This window comes from Equus quagga, chromosome 13, assembly GCF_021613505.1.
Source record: "Equus quagga isolate Etosha38 chromosome 13, UCLA_HA_Equagga_1.0, whole genome shotgun sequence".
NCBI lineage: Eukaryota > Metazoa > Chordata > Mammalia > Perissodactyla > Equidae > Equus > Equus quagga.
In genome coordinates this window covers 91117289-91134367 of record NC_060279.1, presented here as the reverse complement: position 1 = coordinate 91134367, position 17079 = coordinate 91117289, and the positions used below count along the sequence as shown (strand labels likewise).

The window sequence follows — 17079 nt, the reverse complement described above, 5'->3', positions numbered from 1 at the left end:
AAAAGCACCAAGAAAAAAATCACCGAGGCATTTTTGTGCTTTAGGGGACGTGCTTCCCAACTCTGTTTTACATGTCATAGTTTATGTAGCACAAGCTTTGCACAGGATACTGGAGTCCCTTAGCCACTCCTCCCATGAGCCACATGTCTGTTCCAAGGCCAGAGAGAGTCAGTGTGTGCACAGCCAAGACCCATTCTCAGGGAGATGGAGGTAGAGACGGAGTTCTTCTGTACACCGTCAGCAAAGCAGTGTTAGGTTGCATTTGCACAGGCTTCAGCCTTTATTTCCTCAGGGCTGCGTGGAGAGCTGCCTCCCCACCGCTCCTTCCCTTTGTCTGTGCAGACCCCAGGAGCACCCCCACCCCAAGTCAGGACAGGCGGTGGCTGTGTACCATAGTCAGACAGGTGCCTCCCTGCTCAAGCACTGTGTGTACTCATTCAAAGGGAAACACGTAAAATCATATAAAACTTCCTCAGTCAACTAGTAAGACGATCAGACGAGGCTAACGTTTATCTTTACATTATGAATGAAGCTTTTCCCATACTAATTAATGGTGTTGACCAGATGGGAATGTGGGAGAGGTGGAGGATGAACTATTTTTTTTTTTTTTAATTGAGTTATTGATAGGTTACAATCTTGTGAAATTTCAATTGTACATTAATGTTTGTCAGTCATGTTGTAGGTGCACCACTTCACCCTTTGTGCCCACCCCCCACCCCACCTTTCCCCTGGTATCCACTAAACTGTTCTTGGTCCATAGTTTTAAATTCCTCATATGAGTGGAGTCATACACAGATTATCCTTCTCTCGCTGGCTTATTTCACTTAACATAATTCTCTCAAGGTCCGGGATGAACTATTTTAAAGCACTTTATAGCCATTTGTGGGGCCAGCCTGGTGGCACAGTGGTTAAGTTCGCACATTCCGCTTCTTGCTGGTTTGGATCCCGGGTGTGGACATGGCACCACTTGGCACGCCATGCTGTGGTAGACATCCCACATATAAAGTAGAGGAAGATGGGCACGGATGTTAGCTCAGGGCCAGGCTTCCTCAGCAAAAAGAGGAGGATTGGCGGCAGATGTTAGCTCAGGGCTAATCTTCCTCAAAAAAAAAAAAAAAAAAAAGCCATTTGTATAGAAATAATTGAATGGGTTTGGTAGGAATGAGTCTTGTGCATGTGAGTGTGGTAGAACTCAGAGATTACCTGCTTTTAAGGACTGGGATGGTGTGGCTAGAGGGTGCCAGCTGGAGTCAGATCAGTGCCCTCCCCAGTCTGGATTCAGAGTGAGCATGGGAGCCTGGTCCTTTGGGAGAAGCTAATGGCTCAGTGCCCTGCACATAGCCCTCAGGATGCAGTAGCCATGAATTTGCGGAGGTTGGGGGTATAGCAGGAGCATTTCTAACTGCTGCTTGTAAAAGGAGTCGACTGGTGTTTGTTTACTGTAATCTGATAATTCTCAACCAAGGCTGACTTTGCCCATCAGGGGCCACTGGCAGTGTCTGGAGACACTTTTGGTTGTTACAACTGGTGGTGGGATGGGGGGAGGAGTTAACTGGCGTCTAGTGGGGAGAGGGCAAGCTGTTGCTAAACCCCATGACACGTGGTACAGCACAGCTCCCACGACAAGGAGTTCCACAGCCTCTAGTGTCAACAGTGCCAAGGCTGGGAGACCCTGATCTCACCCTTCACAGTGTCCGGAGGGTTTCCTCCTCTAGCTCGTCGTCACAGCACCCTTATGAGGTAGACAGGGTAAGAATTGTTCCCGGTTTGGTTTCTTGAGATGAGGAGACAGACCCAGAGAGGCTCACTGTTCTGCCCAGGAGGACACAGATTGTAGATGGCAGAGGAGGTGGGATCTGAACAGCCCAGGTCTTTGAAGTCTGTTTGGTTAATACTGTGTAAGACACCAGGTAACGATAGCACGTCGGCCCTGTTCTCAGCGCCCATTGGATCCTCGTGACGTTCATATGCGGTAGCTGCTGTACCCCCATTTATAGGTTTTCTTTTGTTGTTTTTTTTTACAGATTGGCACCTGGGCTAACAACTGTTGCCAATCTTTTTTTTTTTTTTTTCCTGCTTTATCTCCCCAAACCCCCCGTGTACACAGTTGTATATCTTAGTTCCAGGTCCTTCTAGCTGTGGGATGTGGGATGTGGGACGCTGCCTCAACGTGGCCTGACGAGCGGTGCCATGCCCCGCCCAGGATCCGAACCCTGGGCCGCTGCAGCGGAGCACCCAAACTTAACCACTCGGCCACGGAGCGGGCCCCTATAGGTGTTTTAAAAGGCCCAGACTGCTGACGGCCCAGGCCATGGCCATCCCTGCTCTCAGAGCCCATTGCTGAGATGGGGAGGCATAGCCAATACCTTGGAAACAGTGTGGGGACAGTGTATTTAATCCAGATGCTGCTGGCCGTCAGTGTCAGAAGTACCAGGGGCCGGGGGAGTAGGCAGGTCATGAGGAAGGGGCAGTAGCCTTCATGTTATGACCCATAGGCTGGCAGCGGGGCCCGGTTCAGAACGAGCTTTGGGATCAGAGCAAACTTGGCTTTCAGTCCTGGCTCTCCCATTTTTTTAGGTGACTGATGTTGAGCCCCGGACTTCCCCGGGGCTCACTCAGATTCCCTCTGACCCTGGGGGCATCCTGATCGCTTGCTTCAGAGGGCATTTGTGGGGCTAGGTGATAGCCATGCATAAGGCTTAGCGCAGAGCAAGACCTGGAGACCTGTGCTATTCGTGGAGTTCCGTGCGCTTGTGTTGGCATGGGGTTTTGCAGCTGTGTGGTAGAAGTTTTGGAACTGACTCAGTTTACCCTTAATTCCATACTTGAGTAGGTATTATCATAGCAGGAATTGTGTTGGGTTTTAAATTTTCTGCCTGTGACACTTGTTGGATAATACATCCCACATGTTTACTTCTTTCTTCTAAATTGTACTAGTTATCTTTTCAGTTTCAAGTTCAATTTTACCATCTTAGCCGTTTTTGCATGTAGAGTTCTATAATAGTCATAGAATTTTGAAAGCACGCGACCCCACATATCATCCAGGCCAAGGATGGCAGATACATGCTTCCTCCTCTTCCCTCAGCCCTCACCTGTGGCAGACGTGGCTGCTGGGGCCCTTGTCCTGTAGCCTCGGCATCCTTTCGGCAGCGCTGCCTGCGGTCACTCGTAGAGTACCTGGTGGAGAAACTGGCTTTGTTTTGTCATTGCCTGCTGGAGTACATAGTAGGTACTTGAGGAATATTTTTTGTGTGAGAGATTGGTTATTGCTTGTCTGGTCATCTGCTCCACTCTAGAGGGAGAGCGGCCTGCTCACTGGGGTCCCCACAGGGCCCTCTTACCCGCCTGCTCCCCCGGGCACCCCTCGGGCTTTTGATTCCACCGTTGTGCCGGCCGGCCCCTCACACATAGAAGGTTCTCACTGCATCATTCACAGTTCAGCCTCAGGATGCAGCTGCCTCGCCGGCCGGGTGTGTGTCTTTGCCTGGTTTGGGTGTTGAGTGTTTTTCCAGTTTACTTACTGAGATAGTGGCCAGACTGAAGGCTTCCTGCTGCATTTTTCCACTATCTTGAGAGTTGGCCACACCGTCTGTGAGCAGCAGGTCTCATCTTTTTATTATTCTCCCATGGCATGTTAGAAAACATTAAGCGTGAGCTGATTTCCTGTGACAAAAAGTTGACTTTGATTTGTTCTTTTTGAGGTTACCGTGAGTTTATCATAACAGGACTGCTAAAAATACCACGTCTCATATGGAAACAGCATTCACTTCGCATAAGAACAATAATACGCAGGTTTAGCCCAGGGCAGGAAGGAGTGGACTTCATCACAAGATGCGAGTTACTTAGCAGAGAGTGTTGGGCAATCTAACTTGTCTCAGTCCCTGTTCTGATGAGTCGTGGAAAAGTACAGAGGCCCTCCTTGGGCCGCAGAGTGAGAGCTGAAGCGAGTCTTCGAGCACCTGCTGCGTGCCGGGTCCCGGGCCTGGATGGTCATCGGGAGGCAGTCTCCCTGCCCGGCGCGAAGGTGGCACAAATCCTCCTCCTCCCCTGCAGGAGGGCTGCAGCCAGGGGCCACTGGGCTGGCCGGCATGCCGAGCTGGTCTGTGTGCTAATGTGTGTGAATTATTCCGTAGTAATCAAAACCAGACTGTCCAGGAACTCAGGGAACGGACGGGCTGGCCATCCTTGGGGAGTTGGGAAATCTTCACAGAGGAGAAGACGCCTGAGCTGGATTTTAGCGAACAGGTGTTTGCTCAGTGGTGAAGAGAGGTGAGGAGGCTGCAGGCAGAGAAGCAGGACCTGCAGGCGCCGGCAGCGCAGAGGCCAGGTCCCAGCGAGCCTGGAGCCCAGAGGCGAGAGCATCAGGGCCTCTGTGCAGGCCCCACTTGATAGGATGTTAGTGTCATGCAGGGCACATTTGAGAAATACAGATTCCCTGGGTCCAGCTCAGAGTTTTGAATCAAAATACCCAGGGGTGGCTGGCGTCTCTCCAGTTTTTAAAGCTCCCAGGTGTCTGAAGGATCAGGCAGTTAGAGGGAAACCACTGCCGGAGGAGAAGGGCACTCATGTCTTGCATCAAAGCCCTGATTCGCTCATTCGTGTTTGTATTTTAAAATGTATTGAATTCTGTATTTCAAATTGAGGACGTGACTTCACCGAGGCAGGGAAATAAAGGAACTAAGCTGTGTTGCTCTTCAGTACAGTATTTTGACTATATGCCCTGAGATGAAAGAAAAAAGAACTATAAACAAATATTGAACTCCAGTTAGTAGGTTTGTTTTTTACAGTGGTATGGGTTAGCAATTCTGAAATTACTTACTGTTTATTCTAGGATTGAGCAAATAGGTAAATATATTGTAGATAATGAGAATCAGTTGTTTTCTTTAATTACCACAAAAGGCAGTTGCCTGTAACTATGGAAGGTGGGAAAGGAGCCCTATGTGATTGGCTTGGAATTGGAGTCATCTGGATGAACTCATGGTTTTTTGTGTGTGGGTACAGAAATAGACGTGTGTGTGTGTGTGTGTGTGTCTTCACGTTTATACATCTGTATTTCCTAGTTCTGTTTGCTGAGAGGGCTTAGAATCAGAGGCACCCTGGTAGCGGTGCACATACCTCCTGCCCAGATCATGATTGTTAATGTCCAAGGAACCAGACCTCCCTGGAGAAGTGGTTGATTCCAAGGCTGGGGCAGGAAAATTACCGGAGAGCTTGAACTATCCTGCTAGGCCGGAAAGTAAGGAAGTGCTCAAAGAATGATGGGTCATGTCAAAAGGACACAGGAGCCAACTCGAAGGGGCTCCTACTGGTCAAATCTGGGACAATCTGAGGATCAAAATAAATAATAATTGTAATAGATTATAGCCTGTAGAATAAAATAAGAACCCATGAGTCTATACCGATAAGTAAATAAGTAAATAAATGGAAGAGGGGACAAGTTCTTTTTTACAGTAGAATAACAATCAATAAAGCAGGAATGATGAAGATAGAAATTCTGTTTTGGTCATTATCATAGTAATCAAAATTGTTTCAGTCAGGAATCACTGATGGATGTTAAAACTAATGGGAAAGTTTGCTGTCCAACAGGATAGGTGTCTCCTCCCGAGATCCTTTTTAATTCATTACGAAGAAGGACCTTAGAGAACCCTGGCGGACTGTACTCAGGCAAGAGATCACAGTTAGCATTCCAGGAGTGGGACAAGTAGGTCTCGTGACCCCTGGGAAAGGCACCGAGGACACAGCATCGCTCTGGACTTGCTGTCCACAGTGGGTGATCTGAGTGGTTATGAGGAAACATTAGACTAACTTCAATTGAAGAGTATTCTGTCAAATAAATGGCCTGTGGCCTTGCAAAGAGTCAGGAAGGGCTGAGGAACCGCATTCCAGATTAAAGGAGAATAAAGAGACATGGCAACCAAACGGAGGGTAGAACCCCAGAGAAGGCGAGGATTTTTTTTTCTTTGACTCTCAAGGACGTGTGTGGGACAGTTGATAAAGTTTGGAAAAGGTCTGTAGATAAGATAATAATACTCTTATCAATGTTATTTTCACAGTTTCGATAATTGTTTTGTGGTTATGTAAGAGAATGTGCTTGTTTTTAGGAAATACACCCTGATGTTTCTAGAGGCAAATTTCAAATCATCCAGAAAAGATCGTGTGTGTATAGATATGAATATAAAGAAATAATGACAAATGTGATAGAGTGTTAACATTTGGGGAGTCTAGGTGAATTATGCAGGAATTCTGTGTTTCTGTAAGTCTAAAATGATCTCAAAAAAAAAATTAAAATAATGAAAACTAAAACCAAAACAAACCTCCAAAAGACCCAGACCTCAGCACCTGGAAAAATCCTGCTGTTTGAAGGCTGGGTGAGTGGTACCTGCAGAGGGCTTTGTGGTCTGTGCTGGGTCCGTAGGAAGGGCGCATTTGACAGGACGTGCTCAGCCCCTCGCGGGGGAGGTCTTCATCTGTTACTCTGTGTGCACGCCCTTTGGGAAGGAGTCATTTAGCTCCCCGAGATTTTCAGGAGCCCCTGGAGACCTCTGCTGTGGGAGAAGTAGCACATCTCCTGAGCGAGGCGGTGGAGCCTGGCTGAGTCAGGCAGGAGATGTAAGTACCGCGCCGCTGCCGAGCGAGGCTGGGCCAACTCCGCTTTGGGCCCTGCTCTGCTCGAAGGCTTTCTTCCGGCCAGCAGCAGCGTCAGGCAGACTGGGGGGGTGCATTTGCATATAAGCAGTTAACTGACTGCAGACAGCCTTCAGCCTTGTCTGGAGCTGGGCTGGATGCTATGAGGAGTACGCAGGGTGTCTTGGAGGCAGGTACTTGAGGGGCAAAGTGCATGTGTGATGGCCTCTGGCGTGTCACTTGCCCCTGCCGAGCTTCACTGTTGCTGTGTGGCGGATTGAGGATGAGCTGTGAGGCGTCCTAACTAGCTGCCAGTATACACCCGGAGCCTGAAAGAGTCTACTGGAAACCAAGGCTCCAAGCGGAGCTGTTCGTTTCGCTCCACCCTATTGCCTTTTCTCTTCCACAGAGCCTTACAGTTCAAGAACTTGCTGGCAGCGCCTCTCCCCTACAGCCCCAGACAGGCCTCTGCGTGGGGCTCTGTGGGAGTGGAGCTCAGCCTAGACACCTCCTGTTCGCCTGCCTCCCTCCTGCTCATGACTGCCAGGTCTCCCACGGGAGTGCCTCCCACCGGCAGCCGTCATCTGTGGCTCAGGCCCTTTACCAGACTCCCAGCTGGTCTCTGCCTTCTAGGCCCTTTTCAGTCACCCGACGGGTCTATCTGAAAACTAAAGTCCTCCCATGATTCTCTTTTGCCTTCAGGATACAGTTTAGACTTCCTGGGTTGGCATCTCAGACCTGTGGCCTGCTGACCTCTTTTCTCCTTTCCACTCCCTTCTGCCCTTCTTGAAACCTACACTTGTATGAACTACTTGCTCTCCCCTACACTTCTGTCATCCCCTCGTTTCTATACGTGTTTCTATCTCTTCTGCCTGGAATATCCTGCTTCGGCCCTTCCCACTTATCCTCACTGCTCACCTCCGGCGTTACCTCCGGTAACCTAACGTTCCTTATCTGAGTTGGGTTTCCTTCCTCTGTGATCCCGGACTGGGCTCTGGACCACAGAGCTGACTGGAGGCCAGGGGCCACAGCTCCCTCATCCCCCGACTGTCCGGCACGGGCCTGCCGCAGAGCAGGGGCTTGGTACCAAGTTTGGAGAATCTTGTCATTTCTTAACCTGTGGCTTCGTTAAATTTATTTTAGGCCCGTGTACACCCATCTAGATGGTTCTTTTTTATTTTTTTATAAATTTCTTTTCTTTCTTTCTTTTTTTGAGAAAGATTATCCCTGAGCTAACATCTGCTGCCAATCCTCCTGTTTTTGCTGAGAAAGACTGGCCCTGAGCTAACATCCATGCCCATCTTCCTCTACTTTATACATGGGACGCCTGCCACAGCCTGGCTTGCCAAGTGGTGCTATGTCCACACCCGGGATCCAGACCGGCGAACCCCGAGCTGCCCAAGTGGAACATGCACACTTAACCGCTGCGCCACCGGGCCAGCCCCGACATGCTTCTAATTTGCATAGGTGGCCTTTGGCCTTTCCCCGCTGTGCCACAAGAGGAGAAGTACCTCTAAGCCCCCGACTTGTCTGTAGGACTGTGCCTAAACCCATCAAATAGGGAACTTCCATTGTCCTTTAGCTCAGCACGGCCAGGAACCAAGGGGTCGTTAATAACCAACAGTTCACATCTCTGCTAAGAGCTGGCAAGGACAGACCTTGGGTCTTCCATGTCTTTTCTAAGGTGGCTGATTATTCCTGGGTCATAAATCTAGCCAAACAAGTTTGGAATTCCTATCTACTTTCTCCTGCCACTAAAACCTTCTGAGTCACCTAACCCCTTGAGGTTTCCGATCTGGATTTGGAAGAAAGAAGTTTAGGTCCCAGCGCTGCCATGTGCTTCCTGGCCTTGAGCAAGCCCTTCACTTAGTGGCCTCTGTTTTCACATATAGAAAAGGAGGAGATGTTGATAATCTTCACCTCCCAGTGATCATGTATAGGAGAGCCTTAGAAGTAGTTTTATTTTCTCCTTTTTTTAATTGTAAAAATAAGACATTTCTTAGTAAGTAAAATCCTCAGAAACCTCAGAGGAAACTGCTAGTTCCTGTGTATTCTTCCAGAACTTTCTAGTATTTTATACTTCATTCTTCCTCATCACTGCATGGATTCTTTTGCAAAGTTTCTTAATGATGGACACTTGGTAATTTTTTTTTACCGTTAGAGAAAGACTTTAAAAAACTTTCTTTGATTCCTCCCTCCTCAATTCTTCCTGCCCCCACCACGCTCCCAACCTCCCTGTTTTTATGATTTTTAATTGATTTTGCCTCTCAACCTCAGCTTGGTTTGGGGATCCGTTCTCTTCAGAAGGAACTTCTCAGTTTAGAACTTGTAGCCTTTGCAAACCAGGCGAGAGCAGCCATCGCTATTTGGGCCTGGGTTCCCAATGGGTGTTCTGGTGTCCAGCAATGACAAGAATTAGCGAGGAGGAGACAGCCACAAGGAAATGGGTTCCGATAATGGGGCCGCAGCTGAGTACTTGTTGATTTGCTGCTGTCATGACCACAAATGTTTAAAAATAATTTGTAGGGAGGGAGAAAGAAAAACATGGGGGTTTTGTTTTTTTTATTTGGGTTTTTTTTGGTGTCACTGCCTTATCAGTGGTGGAGAATGCAGACCACAGTCATTCAGAAAGGAAGAAGGCACTGCCAGTGCAGAGAGCAGAGAGGTGAGGGGAAGGGCAGAGGTGACCCATGCGTACAGTTCAGGCTTTACAGCTGTCAGCAGATGGAGTCTCTGGTTAGGGACCTGCTCCCCTCCATTATAAAGAGTCTTCCTCATAGGGTCACAAGAATTCAATGAAGGCCCAGCCCACGTTGTGCATCAGTAATTTTTTTTTAATTTCTTCAGCTACCCCCAAAGCCCCAGTACACAGTTGTATATCCTGGTTGTAAGTCCTTCTAGTTCCTCTACGTGGGGTGCTGCCACAGCATGCCTCGAGGAGCGGTGCATAGGATCCAGACTGGCGAACCCTGGGCCCCCGGAGCAGAGTGCAGGAGCTTAACCGCTACGCCACCAGGCTGGCCCCAGCACTTGGTGATTAAACACTTCACACGCATTGCGATCACCTTAACTCTTCACCACACCCTCCTGAGGGCAGGTTTTACTGTGACCCTCCCGTCTTCACATGAGGAAATCGAGCTTGGAGAGGCTAGGTCATTTGTCTGGGTCGCCAAACCTAGGCAGTGTTTGAGCATCGCCCAGCACTGCGTCTGCTCGAAGTGCTCAGCCAGACTTCACTTATTAGTGTTACTACCACTAGCATTGTGTCCATTTTTAAAATCTGAACTTCACAAGAGCCCTGTGGCATTTTCTTATTTCGCTTCTGCAGATGGGAAGTCGGCCCACCGAGACCAGACTGCAACAGTGGACAACATTGTCAGCAACCTGCCTTGTCTTTTCTCTGCAGACCCACATCTCCCCCACCCCCGGCGTTAGACAGTGTTTGCGGGCTCTCGGGCCCAGGCCCAGCTGCAGTGCTTGTTTAAAGCCTCACATCTTTCCTCCGCCTGGCAGACAGCAGTCACGGGGATGTCCTGTGCCGTCTTCCCTCGGTAGGAGCGCTTGGAGAGAGCAGCAGATGCCCAGAGTCAAGGTCATGTGCCACTCAAGTGCTGGCCGGGAGAAAAGACCCTCTCTCCCTGCCGCGTGTGACCAGGCAGGGCGGTGTGAGTGGAGAGGCTCTGGCAGAGCCGCCCTGTGGGTGGCGGGTGCGGGGGCAGAGCTGGATCCCAGGGGCCGTGCGTGGGCATCCGGGGGTCTCCATCCGCCGCCTCCACAGATTACCTCTGCATTCCAGAGCTTGCTTTGTCCCTTGCTTTTTGTAAATTTCAGTCTTTTAATGCTAGTCAGAATGTTCCACTTAAAAGGTGAGAGTCAAGCTCAGGAATCACTTGACATTTTTTAGAGGAGAAATGGAATATTTGGCCGGTCTAGAGTCTGAATGGGTGGTTTGCTTCATTCATGCTCCTGAGCTCGGGGGTGGGGAGCCAAATCCATTTTAAGTGATTTTTTTTTTTTCAAATGAGCATGTCTTCTTCTTATCTCTGCTCCTAGGAAGGCAGTATAACAGAGAGGCTACGAGTGTGGTGAGTTTTGAGTCCATTGGGACCCTGAGCCTCTCTCTCCTCAGCCTCAGTTTCCCCCCTACAATGGGGATGATAACAAGTGTACCTACCTCACTTTGTTCTATTTTCCCGTAGTAGAGCTCATTCTGAATATAGGATATTGTATGCCTTTTTTTAACCTAAATCTTGAAAAAAAGTGACTAAAAACTGCTTAAATATAATTTTAATAGCTGAATAATGCTGCATTCTCTCAATACATATACCTTATGTAGCCATCCTATTATTGGATGTGAGATTATTTCCAGATTTTCTGTGGTATAAATAACACGGCAATGACTGTTTATGCATAATTCAATCAGAGGTCAAGGAGGGTTGCCCTTTTGTAAAGGTCCTCGATGCCACATCTTCACATGGCCCATCGAGTGTTTGCACTCCCACCAGCTCTGGATGACAGTGCCAGTCCCTCTGCCTTCTTGCTTAGGTTGAGTAATCTTGGTCTTTAATTTGGTAGGCAAAAAATGGCATCTCGTTTTCAGGTCATTTCTGAGAAACAGTACTGTCCTTTCCCCATCAACTTTCATTTGCTTGCCACAGATTCTTTTCAGAAGAGAGTGAGATGTAAATAACAAGAGACAGCTTGGTTTCCCTGTTTTGAGCTGACATGTGATGAGGTCATAGACTAAGGTTTCATTGGAGAGGCGAAAGGGTGGCCAGGCCTCGGAGCTCAGAAGGGGCATTTCAGAGTGAGTCTTCAGGGGAGGCTGCTCTGGAGGTGAGGTCCTCTGGGGAAAGATCAAAGCACTGAGTGGCCGTGGGCCGATGAGTGCCCTCTGTGGATTGTAAGCTCTGCGTTCGACGGCAGGGCCTGGGGCTGCCTGAGTCACTTCTGGGTCCCCAGCACAGCTCAGCACAGGGTCGGGGTGGAGAGCAGGTGGTCAGGAAGTGTTTGTGGATGAAAAAATGAATGGATGAATACATGCTCACACTTGCTTGTAAGTTTCTGGGTTAAAGAGACAAACCAAGAGTGAGGTAAATGAGGAGGGGAGTAACGTGGAGCTAAGCTGACAGATGAGCACATGCCACGAAAGGTAAGAGGCTGCAGGAGCCGGAATCTTGGCAGCTTCCCTGAAATGTCTCCCTTCCTCGGTCCAGCTCTGTCCCTCCTTTGAGCTTCACACCCATGGGCGGTCGTTCTGCACCGCTAGCCCGCAGATAGGGCCTTGAAAGCCAGACTTCTACCTTGTTTCCCTCTTGAGGGCACACGCGGGGCACTGGGTATCTTTTCTTGTTTCTTGCTGGACATTCCATGTCTAGCATATTGTAAATACTTGATAAGAAACACATCCATCTTAGGTATCTTGAAAACTATATTTAATTTGATTAGCGCAAGAGAAAGTCTGGTTAGGATCTGTGAGGACCTCGTCACTTTGTTGTGAGCCCTCTCCTCTCACAGGTGACTGTTGTCCTTCCTTCCCCAAACCCTGAGGCTTCCTGTGGAACAGATATTTTCTCAGTGCCTGCTATGGGGCAAGCCCTGTGCTAGGCATTAAGTAGACAGTAGTGACCAAGACAGATAGGCTGTCTGCTCCACGGAGCACAAAAATCTAGCCGAGTAGACAAGCCAGCCCTTGAACAAGTGAATTTTCACAGATGAGTGTAAAATCATACACTGAGCTCTCGAGCCCCGGAGGGGACGAGCAGCGTGCAGAGCGTCTCGGGGAGCCGCCTCGGCGGAGGCCCCAGAGCTCACAGCCGATCCCCTGCTGGTGGTTACATGCAGGCTTTCAGCTTGAGCAGCTGTGGGACACGGAGTGAGTCTGTCGCCTTCTCTAGGGGCGTGTGAGCTGCGTTTCTGGGGATTGTGGAAGAGTAGCGGCAGTTCTGGAATACTCCTATTCCTGTCGTTTACCAAGTTCTGACGCTGTTCCTGGCACTGTCTTGGGTGCTTTACATGTATGAGTCGTTTCAGTCCTGAAACCCTGGACGGTACGTGCTCTGAGGATTCCCATTGTACAGGGGAGGCTCAGGGATGTGGTCACTTGCCCAAGGTCACAGTAAGTGGGAAAAAGGGCTCCGCACTGCTGCACTCTGCTGCCTGCCGGTGCCAGAGCTCCCGGGCCTAGAGGGGCTTTGCACAGGGAGGACGCCACAGGCCCTGAAGAGCAGCCTGGCCACCGGGCGAGGGTGAGAGGGCAGCGAGGGTCAGAGGTCAGGCGTTCAGGGCTGGAGCCTGGTGAAGAGGCCGTGGCTCATCTGCTGGGGAGGAGCCTGGCTGCGTGAGGGGACCCCATTCCGCCCCCGTAGTGCTGTCTCGAGTGCCTTCTCTACTGCCCACCTTTTGTTCTCGTGTCATTTTTGTCTGTCACCCTCACTGAACGCTCTCAGAGGGCAGAGCGTCCATGTGTCCCTTTTGCTCTCCCCTGCCTGGCTCAGGGCCTGGCACGTTTGTTGAATGAACACTTGACTGAACGACACACCTAGCGATGGTCTGAGGAGATGGGCTCTGGGCTCAGAGGATCACTGTGCTTTTCATCTGAGGTGTATGTGCCCCAGGATCGGAGCCGATTCCAGGCCATTCCCGGAGATGAGGAGTCTTCGCTGAGTGGGCAGGCTGGGGAGACTGGGGAGACTGGGGGGCAGGGGTGTCTGGCACAGAAAAGTGTGAGGCGCCAGTCAGGCAGAAGAGGTTTTTATATACATTTGGCTTTTTTCCTCCCTCAATTGAGCTATTTTTAGAGACTGCAATTGAGTCGGGGCTAATTTGCAACATCGACTTTATTATTTTTCTATAAAAATATTGGGTTTTTTTCAGTGGCCTTAGTGATTATGCCAAATAAAATCACACAATTTAAATGCAATAAGAAGTTTGTAGAAAGAAATACAGTGATTAATAATATTGCTTTCCAAATTACTGTTATAATGCTAATCGAATGTTCTGATTCAGATTACGCTTGAATTTGAATTTTTTTTTTTTTGCAAAGGTAGTAGTATATTCACATGTACACAGTTTTTCCTCTAATCCATGGAAAGGTGCTTGGTTTCTCCTTTTCGAAGTTTGCCTTTTCTGTTAGATGGGCAGGTCCTGAACTTAAGCAGAGGTACTAGCCTGCCATCTCTAGCGATGAATGTCAGCCCCCTGGACTCAGCAACCTGAGTTAATTAAAAGGTTCAGTTGAAGTTAATCCAGTTTGGAACTCTAATTTCGTGCAGTGTGTGGCCACGATTCGGTGAGTCATCTTTTGGCAGAGCAGCTCTCCGTCCCTGACAGTACTTGATCCTGACGGAGCAGTTTATAATCTGGAAGCTGGCTGGGAGGTGCTCCTCAGAAATGCAGAGTCAACAATGATGTGTGTGTGTGTCTGGCTATTTGGGAGGAGCAGAAGGCAGAACAAAGAGTGGAATTTAATAAGCAAGAGCTCATCAGGGGCTGGGGTCAGTTCTGAGGCTGCTGCCTGTCTAGAACACGGGCTTCTTCCCGCCCCCTCCACCCCTGCTAACTGGAGTGCTGACATTAGAAGAAGAGTGAAAAATACCGCTTCTGTTTGCTTTGCTGCAAATAAGTGGCCGAACTGACTGGCCCCCTTCCCAGAGGCCCCGAGAGGACTTCAGATGTGGTCAGCGAGGTATCTGGACGGTGCCAGCCTGCCGGCCCTTGTCCAGGCGGGCTGCCCCAGGAGCAGGCAGGGGGCCCAGAGACACCGCGGGCCAGCTGCTGGCGGCTTCGCTCCTCCTCTTAGTGCCGTCCTCTCTTTCCGAGACAAAACTGGTCTTCCTCTCAAGATTGATGGACAAGGTTTCATATGGCCTCCGCCAACATTTCTCACCCACTGGACTAGTGACTTAAGATCAGCAGACCACTTGGGAGGGCAGGGCCCATCTGGCAACGTGTCTCACAAAAATCTGGTCCAATGCGAGTCCCCCGAGGCGCAGGGCAGAGAGCCAGACCACTGGGAGCCCTTGGGGCTGCATTCCTCGTGGTCCTGCCTTCCTCACGGTCCTGCCTTCTCCTGGGTTCGAATAGGCTTAAGGAGCACAGACTCTGAGTGTGAGAGCTGGCATTTCTGCTCCACTGCTTTTTGGCAGTTAGATCAAATAAGCCGCTTAATCTCTCTGGCTTCAGTTTCCTCACCCCTGAAGTGGGAAGACTAGTGGGACCCACCTCCCTCCCCTCACCAGGTGACTGTGGGTGAGTGTCAGTGCACATCAAATGTTTAGTCCCCGGCAAAAGGACGAGTGTTGGCGGCGGACGTTAGCTCAGGGCTAATCTTCCTCAAAAAACAACGAGTTTAGAATATAGGCTGGGCATGTAGGAGGCCCTGTTTGCTTTGCAATTATCATAAGGGTCTGAGCTTTGCTTCTAGAGCTATATTTTCTAACCAAAAGATGAAAAGCTTTGTGGTGAGGGCTGAAAAAAGTATCCTCTCTTCTCCGTCCCTGTGACAGAGCTTCTTTCCCAGTGACACAGAAATGAGAAGATCACACAGCAGGCCGCCAGCGTGCGGCTCCTGCTGCTGTCCAGCGTGGCGGGAAACCAGGTGGCCTCCGCATCCACGTGGTTGCCACGGCCGCTCGGATTGTGCAGCGTGAGCAGCCTGTGCTTGGCGTGGCCTCCATCTGCTCAGGCAACACTGCTACTCGTTCTGGTCTCTCCTCGTGTCCTGTCAGGGGTGATTGGCAGGAATAGCGCTGGCATTCGATACAGTCTGCTTGGAGTAGCCGCTGTCTTGGCTGGACTAGCAGGTTCCAGATTCCTTTGTCTTCCCAGGACATTGTTGAGGAAGGCGTGGGCTAAACAGGGATTAACTGCCACTTCCGCAGGCTTTTCTCCACCCTGCCCCGGTTGCCTACTGGATTGCATTCATTTACTCCACACTGTGATTGCAGCACCGCGTCTCCGAAGTTGGAGGGTAAGCTTAGGTGATGGCAGATCAGTGCCAGGCAGCATCCGGATTGTCATCAGCTTTGAGTTGGCTGCCAGGTGGTCAGGTAGAATTGAGGGTTCCAGGAGCTGTGTTCTTGAAAAAGCGAGGAGAGTAACGTTCCCAGACAGCAAACAGTATTCAGAACAGGTGTTCTGGAGTCTTTTAAATCTCTGATGTGCAGAGCCCTATACTGGGCGTGTGAATGTTGCCAGAGAAATACAGACCAGGGGCCCTTCTCTGACACTGGCGCTGAGAAAAGCATAGCCCAGAGCAGCTTCTGTCATCTTTTACTTGGGCCTCCGCAGTTTGGGATCTTCTTGAGATGCTTTATAAGCCGTTTATGAACTTCTCTTGGCCTTCAGTGGGACCATCTGTTGTGGCTCCTAAATTCTTCTCCTCCCTCTGTCACCTTCCTACTTGCAGAGACCAGGACCCACTCGCTCACCATGGCGCCTGTAGCACCTAGGTCTGCTGGGCACACAGGAAGTGCTCAGGCATGCTCGCGAACGAACGAATGCGTGCTACTTCTTGGAGAGTGGGGCTCAGCCTGGGCTACTCGCCACCAAAACTGTGAGTCTTAAGAAGGCAAGAGGGGCTGGCCCTGTGGCCGAGTGGTTAAGTCCGCACGCTCTGTTTCGGCGGCCCAGGGTTTCGCCAGTTCGGATCCTGGGCGGGGACATGGCACCGCTCATCAGGCCACGCTGAGGCACCGTCCCACAGAGCACAACCAGAGGGGCCCAGAACTAGAACATACAGCTGTGTACTGGGGGGCTTTGGGGAGAAGAAGAAGGAAAAAAAGAAGACTGGCAACACAAGTTAGCTCAGGGCCAGCCTAAAAAAAAGCAGAATTGTCTGGGGAAAAAAGGCAGCAAGAGCATCACACTGACTCCTTCGTCGAGGTGGGTTCCAAAGACTCGGGTGTGTGAGGAGCCTCACGGCAGTTGCCTGAGTTTCAGTCCACCTTAACTTTTGCAGAGAGCCACTTGTACTGATAGAGGGTATAATTTGCTGAACGAGTTCCCTTTCTCAGCCAGCAGATACTGAGGACACTTAAACGGAAGCAGTCTGTAAAGTGTAAAGCACCCTCCGGGTGTGAGGCGCCAGCTACCCCCGAGTGCCCGGGGGTCCGTGTGTCTCTGCTTCTGCTCTGGGACAGCTTGTGTGATGTGGGGGGGCAGAGTCCTGCCCACAGACTAGGCCCGAAGCTGGCTGTGCGCTCGGCTGCCTCGGGGAGCAGGTGGGGCACAAGAATGCCACCCACCCAGTTCACAGTGAACGTTGTGGACAGGGTGTAGTGGTGGTAGAAGGTGCTGGTATTTTGGCTGATCTTATCCTGCTCCTGCCTGTGTCTTTTGTTTGGACTGAAAATTGAAGTCTCGTTAGGATCTCGTGACACAGCAGCTCTGATTCTCTGGCGTCATCGGAACCTTTCCTCTGGTCCACGACCAAAATTCAACGTCCGTTTCTGG

General features: G+C 50.1%; 1 protein-coding gene across 2 annotated transcripts in view; it reads left to right on the top strand.

Moving 5' to 3' along the window:
• Positions 1–17079, top strand: part of SAE1 (SUMO1 activating enzyme subunit 1) — a 64289-nt gene that overhangs the window by 32679 nt on the left and 14531 nt on the right. Inside the window, exon 7 of one of the 2 annotated variants that reach the window (XM_046681699.1) lies at positions 16034–16180. The exons of the other annotated variant lie outside the window; for it this stretch is intronic. Within the exon in view, the coding sequence (XP_046537655.1) occupies positions 16034–16180 (147 nt within the window). The remainder of the gene's footprint in view (positions 1–16033; positions 16181–17079) is intronic. 2 annotated transcript variants of the gene reach the window in all.